This window comes from Achroia grisella, unplaced genomic scaffold (genome assembly GCF_030625045.1).
Source record: "Achroia grisella isolate CSIRO2021 unplaced genomic scaffold, CSIRO_AGI_Agris_v1 utg241, whole genome shotgun sequence".
Classification (NCBI taxonomy): domain Eukaryota; kingdom Metazoa; phylum Arthropoda; class Insecta; order Lepidoptera; family Pyralidae; genus Achroia; species Achroia grisella.
This window is the reverse complement of record NW_026712734.1, coordinates 732,869-748,550: the sequence shown is the minus strand read 5'-3', so window position 1 is coordinate 748,550 and position 15,682 is coordinate 732,869. Positions and strand designations below refer to the sequence as shown.

Genomic DNA, 15,682 nt, shown 5'->3' with positions numbered 1-15,682 from the left:
AAGGTAACGAATAGCAGACTCTCTTTTTGTTTGTTAATATTTGTAAACAGTTCCTGCCCTTAGCTACAATTAACTACATTCAAGTAGTAAGAGAAAACGTTATAGATACTTAAATACATTAAATACGGTGAACTGGACAACTGGTTAGCATTATATGAATCCTGTTGGCCCATTAGTACCATTAAATTTGTGTTATCACAAGTGCCGTTTATCTGTCATCACGTTGATGGTTTATGTATATTTAATAATATGTAAGAGTGTTTATATAATAGCTCTATACTTATGTTGGGCGGTTCGTTCGAACGTTTGATTACTATTTTTTTTTCTTTTCATCCATTATTACAGAATTAAAACTTTATTTTCAAATACTTGTAGTCGTCTTCTTTTAGTTCTTCTGATTTAAACATATATTATACGAAATACAATTACTTTCAAGTGCTCTTCGTAGCAACTCACGGTGGGTCCACTGGAACTCAATTAATTGCTTCCAAGAGAATGCCAATCCACTAAGTTTATTTTAGTTGACGTATAGAATCGTGAGGACTAAGGCTCGATTATTGATACGGGTGATTGATGTACGACCTACACCCATCTATTTTCCACTCAACCTTACACCCAACCGAACCTCAGGGTGTAACGATACGGGTATTGTTAGCTAAAGAGTAATTTATTGTGCTTGCGTATTTTTAATGGAATAATTTATACTATTTTATTTTTAAAATATATAGGAAAAACTCTGTATGCATCCATATCCATATCCAGCAAGACGAATTTTAGTTTTTATTTTTCACCCTTTGATGTCCGCTGTTTTAAACTCAAAAATCAATCGTTTAGGTATATAATGTATATATTCGGATAGTCCAGTATTGTTTCGCGTTTTCTTTGTAAGGACAGAGCTGCTTACACCTTTGCGTGTTCTATATACACGCTGGCTTACATTAAAACAATATTTTCAACTAAAACAATCTCTAGTGTCACCAATCAATCACCAAATGATTTACAACTTTTATTTAGACACGATAATATATTGATATTTTCTAAAACTGTGAATTCTTATATGATATAGATCGTAATGCAGAAGTAGGAGTATCGACTAAAATGAAGTCTAAATGTTAAGACACAATTTTACATACTTTATATGTGTATATGTATATATATATAAATCCTTTTACACTTATGCAATGACAATATTTGTCAACAGTGAAAGTATCAGACATTATTTTAGTGATCCACTGAATTTTTATGCAAACTAAATGTCTATGACCATTGACTTCTTCAAAGCGAAAGGAGACACACGTTACGAAATCTTTGTAGAAATTGGTAATCCGCATAAAAACAACACGAGAGTGGTTTCACTAATTTCTTTATTTATCTTATAATACAAATAACGTTATGTACAGTATATAATAATACACTATTGTTACATTCTATTAACAGTAACTTTATGTTACGATTGTTTAGGACACAATAACATAATAATCATGAGTATGATATTGTTCCGAGTTATTTTATATCAAAATAACAGCTAAATTTCAATATTTATTGGAAGTGGAAAATCATGATGTGTGAAACAATATTTTATATTAAATTAATGTTTAATAAACAAGTCATAAAAGTGCACTAAGTACATAGGATATTTACAAGCAATTTCTCTAAGTAGGTATAAGTTAAAAATCTTACCGTAAATATTTGCTTGAACCCATAAATAACATATCATACTTAGTTGAATTAAGAAAATAGTAAACAAATTAAAATGTTTAATGGAGTAAACGACTGAAGTGTAAAGTAATATCTGTAACTAAAATAAATTTAAGATTCCACAATGTGACGTGAAGTATTAAAATCCTGAGAAACAATAACTTAAAAGAAATCAAGAATCATATGAAAAACAGTTCAGTGTTATTTATACTCTCGAACTACTTATATACAGGATTATTAAACAATCATTGGCACTATCTATATAAATTAATAGCAACATAACATTATTAGTTTGTATATATAGGTACTTTACGGCCAAGGTTTTGGTTTAAATAACAAATCATTCGTTGCTCGCATTTCTCATAATAAACTCGTATTTATTGCTAAATTTGTATTAACGTATATACACGGCACATAGTTTGTTAATTTAATACTAAAGCAAATATAACTCATGCATCAGTGCTTTTTAATATTTACACAAACTTATCTACAATAAAACAAGGTACGTGAAACGATATTAATTTTAGAAAATAGAAATATACATGAAGCAAGATAAATTCAATTTTAAATGAAAGGAAAGTAAATAAATTCTTAAGAATAAGAAGAGAATTTATATTCGTTGTGAGACATCCAAATTTATGGATTCTTTTATCAAAATATAAAATATGATTTATAATATGTTACAGTGACTAAAAACATTACGGTTGACGTATTCAATCGTAGCCATAAACATTTTATTAACAATATGAATAACGGTTTTACCATTTATTTTATGTAGTTTTTAAGAGTCTATTACATCGTTTATTAGTCTTCTTGCCTCTTGTATATTAAATATTTTCCAATTGTATTTAAATGAGAATTAATATTTCTTAGTACAACTAGGTACCGCTATAATCACTTCATTTTTAATCACTATTCACCTGGACACATAGTCCCAAGTTGTTCCACGAATCACAGGGTTTTTACCGTTAAACGATCAAACTTATACTAGTCAAGACTTAATTTGTTATAAGTGCGCCAGTATATCAATTTCGGAGGGGGGTTGTATGTGTGTTTCGTTGAGAGCTGGTGACCCTGACACTGTGACTATGACTGGCTGAGCATCTGTGTGGACGATGGTCACTAAATGTTCATCTGGGTCTTTCTCTTGTTCTGTAGGTTTCGGTAATGATTGTATGCTATCATCAACGTACTTGAGGTCGAGGGGAGAGAGAGAAGGTAGGGTGTTAGTGACGGCGGCAGGTGGATCAGCACGAGGGGCTCGGTAGGACGGCGGACCGCTGTATTCGGAGCCACACCAGGCAATTCCCGATGCTCCTCTGTGAACAATAGACAAATATTCTTAATTTTTTAATCTTTTTATGATATAGATGAGATTTAACAACTCAATAATCGTATAATGCTTTGAAGATCAGCCATCTGATCGAATTAGTAGGAAGTTTCAGTATTATTTTTCTATTTAACTTTGTGGAGGTATCTCTGATTTATTAGTAATTATTGTTAATGCATTGGCTTGCAATGTCTATAACTCTCTCGATTAACTTGCATTTCTTCATCTTATGTATTTTTAATCATGACGATTATAATAATATTAAAAAAAATTGGTTAAATTTATATAAGTATCTCTATAATGTCAATTTATTAGAAATATTCGGTTTTTTTTAACTATAAATTACCTGACTAGACTGGCTGCGTTTGATCTGTACGTAGGAGGCGGGGATATCGCCGGCGCACTTCTGTCTAAAAGAAGTAACCTGTAAATCATAACAATAATAAGATATATTACCATCGTTGAACGAAAACATATTATACAATAATTGTAGGGTGTGTAAATCATTGTATTTTTTCCCATTTATATCTTTTTTTTACTTATAGGTACAAGTATTTTTTTCATATAGGACATTTGTCAGCAACTCATTCACATACCTACATTTTTATTAGTATTTTGGAAATTTAATTTAATTAAAAAATCACTAGGCATTACATTGCCTATTTCGAATAAAGCGAACATTAAAATAAAATTTAGAACTTCCCTTATGTATTACCGCCCCTAACAAGTCCAGTTGGCCAGTTTTTAATGACAATGACCATCATCACCATAAGGTAGTTAGAACTTTTAATTGACATAAAGTTTTGCGTATCTGAACGTATCTGAGCTCGCAATCGATAAATAATTCTACCTATAATACGGCAGTATGTGTGTAGAACTTTCAAAATAATATTGATTCAATGTGTACGAGACATTTTACATAAATTTAATATTCAGTCTATAAATATTTTTATTTATAATTGGGATATCTATACAAATAATGACATACAGACACCATTGTTATTCCGAATGAGGTAGTCAGGGGCATTGGCAATTATCGACGTTACAGTAAACGCAACACTTGACATGACCACATTTTGCTGGGTATTGGTATATTTGAATCTAACGTGGCAGAGAGATTGCCGTCTCTCAGGTTAATTTTTGGTTTTGTTATCGGCATTTGCTTTACCTAAGAGTCAGTCAGAAGCTGACAAGCAATATTTTTTTTTGCATCGATCATATTCGATTTCACGACATTGTATGTGTAAGTTGAAGTAGTTAACCTCTAGGCTACAACGCACTATCTATATTAAATCATGGAGGAATAAATAATTTTAAAGAAAATCATACCTGAGCCTATACTCTTGCATAGATGCCTGATATGTAGGCGGAGGTGGTCTGTAATGAAATTCTGGGTACAACATTGCCGCATATGGATGGTGGGGTCTGGCATAACTGGGCGGTAGCCGCGGCACAAGACGGCGACATGAGGCTCTCCTCAACCCGAGCAACGCACACGGAGCGTCTCGAGCACCCAACCGCCACGCTAGACCGGCTGCTGTTACCAGTACCACACCTATACCTGAAAACATTTATATGTTTATTGTATTAAAATTGTAACAGCTAAATAGGTATATACCTATAAATTGCATTTACACATTTTAGAGGTAGCTGTTTGCTCTTCTGATTACGTAATAAAAATGCTCGCCTTCTTTTTTGTCACCTTATGTGCCCATCCGTCCTCGAGATAGAAATCTATCTTCACGTAAAATTTTATTAAGATCTGTATTCTGATCGTGAAAACATAGCAAACAGGTACATTTATGAATTTACAATATTCGTATGAATCTTTTGAAAAAAAAAAGTATAATCTAATTTCAATTCTATTGTCTACTGACTGCTTTAAAATAACATATACTTAAAAAAATATAATATTTTATACAGATACTCATTTAGATAAAAAGAAGTAAGTAACAAACTTGTTGTTTATTAGAAATTTTATAAATATTTTAATGAATATTTCTACCTAGGTATATCTAGATGAAAATATTTCGAAAATACATTCTATTATAATATAACATGAACTACCAGAATGTTCTAATCACACACAATATCGCTAATTAAATGATTAGAAGTTACTGGAAATTTCTTAACTTTCAAATTTAGGTCAGCATACAAAACCCACGCATTAAATCCTAATTTTCCATCTTTCTTGACGAAGCAAAATGTGGGTGGAACAACATTATAATGATCACTAAACATTGGAAACATTATGAGATGGCCTTATACATAGCAGGTTTCGATACATGAAGTTTTTTTATATAATTGAAATAGTAAACAATCTGACGGACCACACTACAGTCTAATGCGTCGCCATTCCGGGGTTTTAAAATGACATCCTGTACATTCACTGCCTTTTCCGAAAGAACCACTTCACGAAGACGATTTTTTTTAAATCTAGTCCGATTTGCTACCTATCAGCCACCACTGACGTGTACAAATTATATCCACGTCTTTAAAACTATAGATCGCTGTCTGTAACAACAACATTATTTGTCCCTAACGCTAATGAAAATCCAATTAATTCTGCTCCAAAACTCATTTGAAGTTTAATTGAAAACTTCGAGGGCGGACGCGACTTTGTGAATGATGTAATGAAATTTTGGACAGACTTGTTATTGTCATATGCATAGCGAATACCCAATGAGCTACCCCGCAGTTTCACGGTTAATTATGGCCATCTGTTACGTCCAACAAAGTCGTTTCGGCTGGATTTATGAATATTAGAACGTAGATATAATTCTTTTTTTAAAATCGCACCATTCAGACAATGGAAAACATGCTTAACTTTGTTTTATAGTGTTTATTAAGTCGTTATCTGATTTAATCAGGTAGAAAAAAAATGTTTAAGCATGAAATGAGTTATAAAGTGTTGTGATCAAAATACTTCTTTACTCCATTTGACATTCAGTGAACACCAAGCGAAAGCGATTAATGTTGCAAACGAATTTTAATATGTGTAAGTTGTAACTGCGTTTTTTTTAAATCCTAATTATAAGTGATAAACTTATTTAAAATAACCTTAATGAGGCTCCATAATCTTAATAAGTTACCAACTACCTAATTGTAACAAATAAAACTCGATAGGAATTGATTTTATACAGATTCAGGAATAGGCTCCATTATCAGACTAGTTTATTGTCACCACATTGCACTGTCATTTTGTGTTAGTAAAATAAATTAATTTGAGAAAGAAACGAATGATTACGTATCATTCGTTTGTTTCTCAAATTCATTTATAATATTTTTTTAGACGTAAAAGGTAATTAAGTTAAATAAAGCTTATAATTAGATATTAATAGTAACTAAGCAAAACATTTTCATATCCGTCAAAATAATATTTATCATAATTATGCTTTTGTTAAAGCTACAATAAACCGCAGGTAAGGCATCAAAAAACAACAACTACTAAATTATATTGTAGATACATCGTAAGTGTTCAATTACTACGCACATATTTCCGATGTTAGTCGATTCTAGTCGAAGAACAATAGGCAATAACTCACCTATCATAAGAAGTAATAATGTGAGAGGTGCTCTCGGGTGTGGTCTGAGGGCCCCGAGTACAGCACCAGCGGCGACCAGACATGCTCCAACGACTCCCAGAAAGAGCACACATAGCCTGAGGGGTGGTCGACCGCAGCATGACTTCGGGGCGTTCCCTTCGCCCTCCGAACATGCGTAGGCTGCCCCTCGACCCGATCTGTAACAAACGTGAATATTATAGTCGATAAAAATATGTATTCATTACAAAATTAAGAAGTAATATAAAGGTTCGGATTAAAGTATAGAGTATAAAATTCTGAAGGCTCCGTCGCAGCTTAATTATTCGTTTATTTAATTCCTTGCAAGAGAAATAAAAAAAAAACATATGAAATTTTAATCTCAAGTAGACGAGTATGAGAAGTATATTACTAGCAAAATGCATATATATATTTAGATATAAGACTACTGAAAATTAGGTCATTAGATTATAAAGTTAATTTAACCTGACTAAATCCTAAAAAAGGATCGAAAAGTGAACTCTATAATAATTTTACAATATTATAAAAATAACGTTATTATCTATAACGTTATTACTCTAAAGGGAACGTCTAACCCAATTCAGAATTAACGTCCTACACATCATAGACTAGTACCTATTTAAAATTTTTACGATGCTGCTTTCTTCGCAGTTTGGGTTTAGAAAAACATTTATGAAAGAAAGCAATCGAGTATAACGTTCTACTTGTAATAATGTGATACTTGGCGCAAGTGGGTCGCCTCGTTTACTTCCGCGGCGCTTTCGGCGTAAACCTAATAATCTAAAGCCACCGACGAGCTTATTCAAAACGCATCTACATATTTACGGCATTGCGTCAAGATTTCCGAAGAATATGGTGATTAAAATTATAATTTGTGTAAAATATTTAATTCAGAAGATTTAATCTATAATAAATATTCTAAACAGAAAGAGAGCTCATTTTGTTATAAGTTTGTAATTATTGTTGTGAGTTGTGATTTTTTTTAACTGTTTTACACAAATTCATTCATTGAACAAATATATACACACATGTGCGTTTATAATGTTAGTAAGGATAAAATATGTAAGATAGATTTAACATAACAAATTTCGGTCTGAATTTGCTTAGCTACTACCATAATTGGGTTGAATAGCCCAGCAATGCTCTAAATCGCAAACGACCATCTCATTGCATTATGCATGCCGCTAACGCAACCGTGTTTCCACATGATATGAAGCTTACTCTCTAAATCGTATTATGAGAATGACAATTCATCTGTTAGGGATAGCTTATTCACCTAGATTAAATTCAGTCTTTGATCAATCTCTGTAATATACAATATAATCACTATTATACATTACAGTTTTATATTTACAATATGGCTCTATATTTCTTCTGTTTTTTTTATGTAAATTATATTAATATAGGGAGGAGGGAGAGGCTTTTGTCAAACAGTGGACGTCTTCCGGACTGAAATGATGATATTAAGATAAACACAATTCATGATTTTATCTATTTTTAGTTATATTATAGAAAAAACCTTGTATTGAAAATAATTAATCATCCTATATTACTACCATTTAGAGAGTTAAATTTACAGACTAGTTAACAAAATTTTAGACTAATTAAAAAGATTAGTTTGTTGACGTATTGAGTTAAAAAAACTTTACATTCGAAAATTTTACTTTAGAAAGGTAAAGTAGACATAAGAAGTGTATCTTAACTATATTAATCTATATGTAATAGCTAATCTGCTTATGAATCTGAGATGTTTTTGAATTATTAGTAACAAAAAATTTGAAGTATTTTTGCTCATTAAATGTCAGCTGGACTCAGTTGCCGTGATGCATGTGGGGGACAACATCATATTACCTTGTTACCCGCATAGCTTCCCTGCTAATGCTGTTTCTGTGTTCACCCACATATGAACTCGTCTGCCTACTTTTTTATTTGCTAGCCGTCTGATGTAGCAGTTTTAATTAATTCTGCTTGGACGAGCTTTTTGTGACCATACTGTGTACACTGTAAGTTTTTCCTTTCTCTTCTGTAGTTAAATATCAACTAAGTTTTATTCAATCAACTTTCTAATTTTTATTTATAAAATAATGTTAAAAAACTCAAATCATATTATGTGTAATATTGGGAGCTAAAGGATTGTTAGTAGCCTTATTGCTAGCAATATCAGGTCGATCTCCACGCGGTCACATCTAATAACCATTACTTTCACTATATTATATTCACTAACTGACCAGACTTTATGCTCATTCTACTATCCTTAAATGATTCTCCGCCAGTGTACATTGTAATCGCAGGTGAGTACAATATTATATTATCACTCATTAACAAAATATATTTCATATTGTTTAAGTATGGAATGACTCGGCATACCTAAACAATATTTACACCGTACATTTTCCTACACGATAAGGGTTAGGTCATCCGACAGCTGGATTAACTAGCCAGTTTAGGACAATGTTTGAGTGACATGGGATGTGGTCTGTACGGTTTATAAATGTAGTACTTACATGGATACGTATTTTTTCTGCAGACTAACATAGGTCCTTGGCAACTTCTATAAACAAATTTTACATATTTCACAAGCCAAGGACCTTGGCTTATGAAATATGTAAAATTTGTTTTGGTCGTAAAAGATACAACCAAGTCGAAAACAATCAGTAGTTTTTGTTATTGAAACTGAGCAACTTTTCTTAAAAAGTAAACAAAATTTGAATTGAAAATACTTTTAAAACCGAAAAGAAACTGCATCTCAAAAATTACAGACAAAGTCATCGGTAATAGCTATTTTTGTAATGTTCGAAATAATTAGTTTATCTGGTATAGTTCATAACTTTATTTATTTATCTCCAAAGTTACAATAAAGCTAATTTATTACTGTGATTAATACTATTCAATAAATCGAAAATAATCGCTGATTTATACGCGCATGTACGTATCAACGGTAGGATATGTGCCTGAATGCACTCCAGTTTGTCGACCCCATATCAACTGACCCCCAAAGGAAGAGGGTTCTTATGATGTTAATAGCTAATGGTCGACATCACACACACGGCCATACAAAACGTACACGCTTTTATCTCTGTCACGCTCCACGATCTTTTTTAACCATTCATTTCGTACATTACCGTTTCAATGTAGGCAGTGAGGGATCTCTGAGAAATACACATTAGATAAGTCGTCATTACTATTCAACAGACGTGATTTAATCATAACGTGCCGTATTACAAAACTCCATGTTGTTTTTGAATAAAATAACAAAGATTATACTACATATATACCTACTGAAAATGTTTGTATAAAAACCCAAGGAATGAATTTTGGTAATTAGATTCTGTATTTATTATGCCACTGATTATAGATATTATTTATTAGTAGAAAAAATAAAAATAGTTTTTGCAATGATATTTTGAATATATTTTCTGACGTTAAAACGGGATTGTTTTAATATATATTTACTTAATCATAGAGCTGATTACTTTTAACTTTTACCACAAAAATCCCTGGGAAGAAAACAAAAAAATAAATCCATAAACACTAGCTCATCTACATATCATAAATTCAAGAACAATTATACATAGCATACATAAAACATTTTTTGAAGAAATCTGTCTAGCGATAGATAGCTTAACCTGTCATATATTTTCTGTTACAACTGGATAAGAACAAGTCTTGTAGCTTTTAATTCTCATCGTAAAAGTTTCGCTCTTCGTTTATAACAGCCGCGTATGATAGCCGTCAGAACGGACAGACATTTTGATAAATTATTGTAGGTAACAATAACGTTTCATCTGCTCGGTTCCGTAGTGCTTTTAATTTGACGAGTCATCGCCGACCTCGCTTCGGTTTTGAAGAAAAACACGATTTTCGTTTCTACTTCACTGGAGACCTTTCATGAAGTTTTTGTCATTGAATGGCTTATAAAGTTTATTAATAGAGAAATTAAAATTCGGTGTTTAGTGACGTTAAACCACATCTATTATCTTTTTATTGTTACAAATCATACAACTGTAGTGTAGTTGATATTACTATGTTAATCTTAAACATCACAGATGTATCCTTGACACAGATAAATTGTATGAAAAATTTTCAAAATCCGCTAATATAAAATTAATAGTATTTGTAACACCCGTTTTGAATCTCTAAATTGCTAGACAACACATTAAGCCATTTTTAATAGTTACTAAAATCCGTCCAACATTAGTTTAGTAATGTAGGACTATACGATAAGATACAAAAAGAATTTGGTTGTTGTATAAGAAAGAAAAGTAGAAAGTGTAATGAGCTGGCAACCAATTTATGTTACAAACTCGATAAAATAAAGGACTGCGATAACAATTTATCAATTTATATAGTAGAATAATAATTCTACTATTTAAATTGATAAATTGTTATTGTTGTAATAATAATGTTAATGTTTGTAATAACAAACGACACGTTGTGGCACCCGTATTTAATTTCGAATCATTTACGAAATTACCGGTATATACCTCAGAAATCACCCTGTTTCTGGATGAAAACGGTATGAAAATCCGTAAAAAAAAAAGATTATCGCGAGTGTATAAACAGACGTTCTTTTACATAATATGTATAGTTTAATACTTAACGATATCGAAGCAATAAAATGCAATGAAAGCTATACAACGTAAGCGATGCCATCTGGTCCGGCGATGGCGCGATAAGCTGTAGGGATGGGATGCTACGAGTCACACGTTATGCCTCGATAATGATGCGAGGCACGCGATATGAAGCTGTTTCCGCGACATTTAGTTTAATATTATTAGCACTTGTGCACATTCAAGCCCGATCACATACCGAATCGGATGCATTCTAGTATAGATAGTTAATTAATATGACGTTGGAATGTTTGATAATCAAGTCGGTATTTTTAAGTAGATCCGGTTAATTTTTTAAGAATTTAAATTGTAACTGATTGTATAAAGACACAAAATATGCATTATAGTTATTGATATAAATCTCGATATAAACTTAGATTTAAATCCTTCTGATATTCTGACTGTCCTTATGATATTCATATTATAAAAGAAGTGCAACACAGAAAATATAAATTGTTACGAAAAGAAGAAATATTTTATTTTATTCAATAACGTTCTTAATATGTGTAAGCAAACTACGAGTATAAAAACAAATCGTTAGAAAAAAATTAAAACGTCTATATACTATATAACATTTTATAATGACAACACTATAATACTACCACAGTAGTTCATGATTCTACCACAGTTCTATGTGTGTAATTACCAAACCAAATAAACAGTGTTAATGAGTATTTCGCATTAAATTAAAACCACAGAATACCTAATTGTCCTACGATTATACTCACGGAAGTTGTTTAATGTGAAGAGGGCCTTGTTTCTAATTTAGACCTTACACACTAAGTAGGGCGGATAACATAGATTAACATCGTCTTGTCGCCACCACAATATCATCTCTCGACCCACACCGAAGCTTTTACCCGAGTATCAACCGAGTACGCGCATATTAAACCCACATCACATCTTGAAAGCCTCCAAGCGTGAAATTTATGTCATTAATAAGAGTTAGGAGGGTTAATTAGCTGATTTATATGGGCCATATTGCGCACTCCGGCGCACGCGTTATTACGTCCCTACCATTGACAGTTTAATAGGACATCGGTGGGGTTGTCTTATAATAGTATAAGCCTATTTCATCAAATACAGGCACCGATATCACTATATTTGAGTATGTGTGGACGCATGTGTGTTACGAGGTCAGATAAGTGTACAAAAGCAAAGCAAATTAGTGTAGGAGTGGTATTGGTTTTTCCGTCAGGGATTATTAATTCAATAAAATGACAAGACTAATTTGCTACGTTCAGTAAAATGATTTATTTCAAAATACGCGTACATAATAAGGTATATAGACTGCATAATAAGATGAGAATTAGAGTCAGAGAAATTTAGCCTACATCGATATAGTTACTGTTTGTGATTTAGTATACAAAAAGAAAAAATACAGGCCTAAATACAGGGTATTACGAGTTTGGGTTTAAACTAATCCATACTAATATTATAAATTATGCCTGTCTAGTACCTTTTCACGATTTAACCATTGAACACATATTTTTGATTATGATAAATAAATAAAGTAGGGGATATGAATTTGTGTAGAGGAAGTCACGAGTAACAACTAGTTAATTTACTAAAGCTTATCTACGTAGGTGGACCTTCCTGTCCTTAAATTGCAATGTACATAGTTAATGTGAAGTAAGTGATGGCATATCGTTTTAGTCAGACAGCCAGGCTACGATCTAACATCCGGTCGTGTGTGGGCGCGGCTTTGGTGAACAGTTTGTAATAGAGTAATAATTATAATCACGTATGTACCTTGTCACAATGACAATTTATTGGCAATATATTTTGAGCTTCCTTTAATGTGAATGTGACAAAGTACTCAAGTGATTACACATACTCGCATATACACAACTCTTAAGCTTCAACAGTGTCTTAAGGTCTTCAACATGATATTTATATTTGCTAACAGGTATAGGAGACCTATTCTTGGCAGCAAATATAAACATCTTTGTCTTGAATAATGGAACCCAATAGAGCACTACAATCAGAGTGGTACAGTGAATTTCGTAAAAACTTAATTTCTGTAAACACATGTATTATATATAGGTATATATAAAAAATATGTATACGTATATATTGTAAATATTTCTATACTCGGTAAATGGAATTCAATTCTGGTATAGTATCAATTCAAAGCGAACATTACAAAGAGAGTATCGATTTTTGACGCTTAGGCATATTGGCTTTGATAACTCGTAATACGTGCACAACTCGTACTCGATTACACCCATATTCGATAAGTCCTTTGTGGGGGAGCCGGCAAACGTCAAACGGTTTAATTCCTCTTAAATATAATATCTACATCAAGCATTTAATATCGAGTATCTGATCGAATTTGGCTCGGAATCCAAAGTGCTTTTCATTAACATTTCTAGAAAGCTAAATGCCAATCAAACTTCCTTGATAGCACATGAAGGAACACGTTTGAATATTTTATCAAGCTTAAGTAATTTCATGCCTGCGATCTACAGAAATGTGAGGGAGGAAAATTGATGATACCAATCAGAAAGTTCAATTATGTATATATGTTTCCTTTTCTCAATATCACATATTTGTAAGAAAAACCTGTAAATATTAATATTTTAGAGCCCTGTCTACCTGGCTCATTACTCGAAACTACCGAAGTACCTTTTTTGTTCCATTACTCTTTACAAAAATGTTCAACATGCATATAAGTTAAAGTTAAAGAGCTAGTACGTTTTATAGAATTTCATAGAATAAAAGATCTTTTCTGTATAGATATCCTCTGTGAAATATTTGCGTGGGCTTTTTAATGTCTAATAATTCAAATCATTGCGTAAAAGCTTATAATTAATAATACATTTCTAGTTGGGAAGGTGTAAAACCAAGCGTATATAACTATTAAGTTATGTATGAACAATTTGCGTGAATTTAATATGTATATAACACTAAGCATACTTTAAATATTTGCTTTATCTACTAGATTTTAGTACCATTTTTATTTATTATTTTGCAACCTTGGTATCGATTTGATATGCTGACTTACCTTCCAATGGTCACTGGTACAAACATCATATCCATGAGTATGTGTGCTCTTATTAGTCTTTACTTGTTAGGTGTAGTTATGTGTTTACGTATAATTCTGTTATGTCGTTACTTGTAAGTATTTAGTCTGTTAGATCTTATAACCTTAGTTCCAAATTAAACAGAACCTGTACTTCTGTTTAATTTGGGACTAAATGGGATTGATATGTCCATGAGATTATTATTGTTATATACATAATATATTTTATTATGTATTCATCTATTTATAATTTAAGAGCTACGCTCTTAGTCGCTATTGGTGGTGCTCTTTTCACATCCCGCGATTCCACCGCCACGATTTCAACTTTTTCGTTAATCCATCTGATATACTGTTTGTTGATCGTCCCCTTCTCTCGTTTCTCCTTTTTAATAATAAGTACTAGCCCCAATGTATTAGCTCCAATTTCCCAATATTATCCACCGTCCATTTTGAAGCAGTATTTATAACTTGTCTCTTTTTGTAAACCCTATGTAGTACTTCTTCAATTCGCGCTTTATTTTATATTATTCTCAAAAAACACATTTCAAAGCTTTTCGTTTAATTATGATGTATAACTGATTTATTTAACATTAGTAGGCGTACTAACAGTAATAAACAGCGTGACATTGTGATTGTCAACCAGAGTTTCGCACGGTTGAGGCCTTCAATAATGAAGGGCGTTTTTTGTTCTGTACACGCATATGTTGTGTTGTATAAATATATATGTACGTTGTGTGTGTATATGTGTTGTATCGATACTCATTCATAGAACTAGGAAGAGGAAACAAAGATCACGAGTGCAGAGCAACGCACTTTAGTTCGCATGCATGTTCACATTATTAGTGATGTATGACGAGGTATTCACTTTGGTCACACAATTTATAGATGCTAATTAAACAAGCAGCTCTTATGATGATTTCATCGTGTTATTATTTGTAACAACGTTAAAGGAAAAAACTGAAGTATCATTTTTAAAATTATGATTATCCAAAGCAAGCAGCGTCTAATATAACAAATAATAAAATATAAAAGTCATATATTCAAGTCATTATTAGCAATATAAGAAAGATGTCGATACAAACAATTAAAAGTAAAGCGTTTATTGAATCCCTCAAGACTCATTATGTAAAGCTAAATAAAATTTGCAATTAACAAAGGTAGTCAGTCTATTTAAGTTATGATTGTAAAATATTATGTCCTATTATATCATATATAGCCTAATTATGCATGCAAAGTTTAAAATGAAAATTAATTCCAATAAGTCATTTAGTCAGTCGGTAATGTCTTTTGATATTAATATAACATAACTTAACATCAATATCATAATATACTTACAGTAACAGTGAATATACACTTAAAAGCATTATTCACCTGCTGTCGGTAATATAATAATTAAAGTTTTAATTTAGTTCAAATCATCTCGTTCATGATACGTTTAAAATGACTAAATAAATAT

General features: G+C 31.7%; 1 protein-coding gene across 1 annotated transcript in view; it reads right to left on the bottom strand.

Moving 5' to 3' along the window:
- Positions 1–1,347: 1,347 nt before the first annotated feature.
- The window catches only part of LOC131842494 (uncharacterized), an 84,879-nt gene continuing 70,544 nt past the window's right edge, over positions 1,348–15,682 (bottom strand). The window contains exons 2-5 of the mRNA XM_059191032.1: positions 6,574–6,770; positions 4,358–4,589; positions 3,375–3,452; positions 1,348–3,017 (exon numbers count right to left, since the gene is read on the bottom strand). Coding sequence (XP_059047015.1) covers positions 2,705–3,017; positions 3,375–3,452; positions 4,358–4,589; positions 6,574–6,770 — 820 coding nt within the window. The 3' untranslated portion in view covers positions 1,348–2,704. The remainder of the gene's footprint in view (positions 3,018–3,374; positions 3,453–4,357; positions 4,590–6,573; positions 6,771–15,682) is intronic.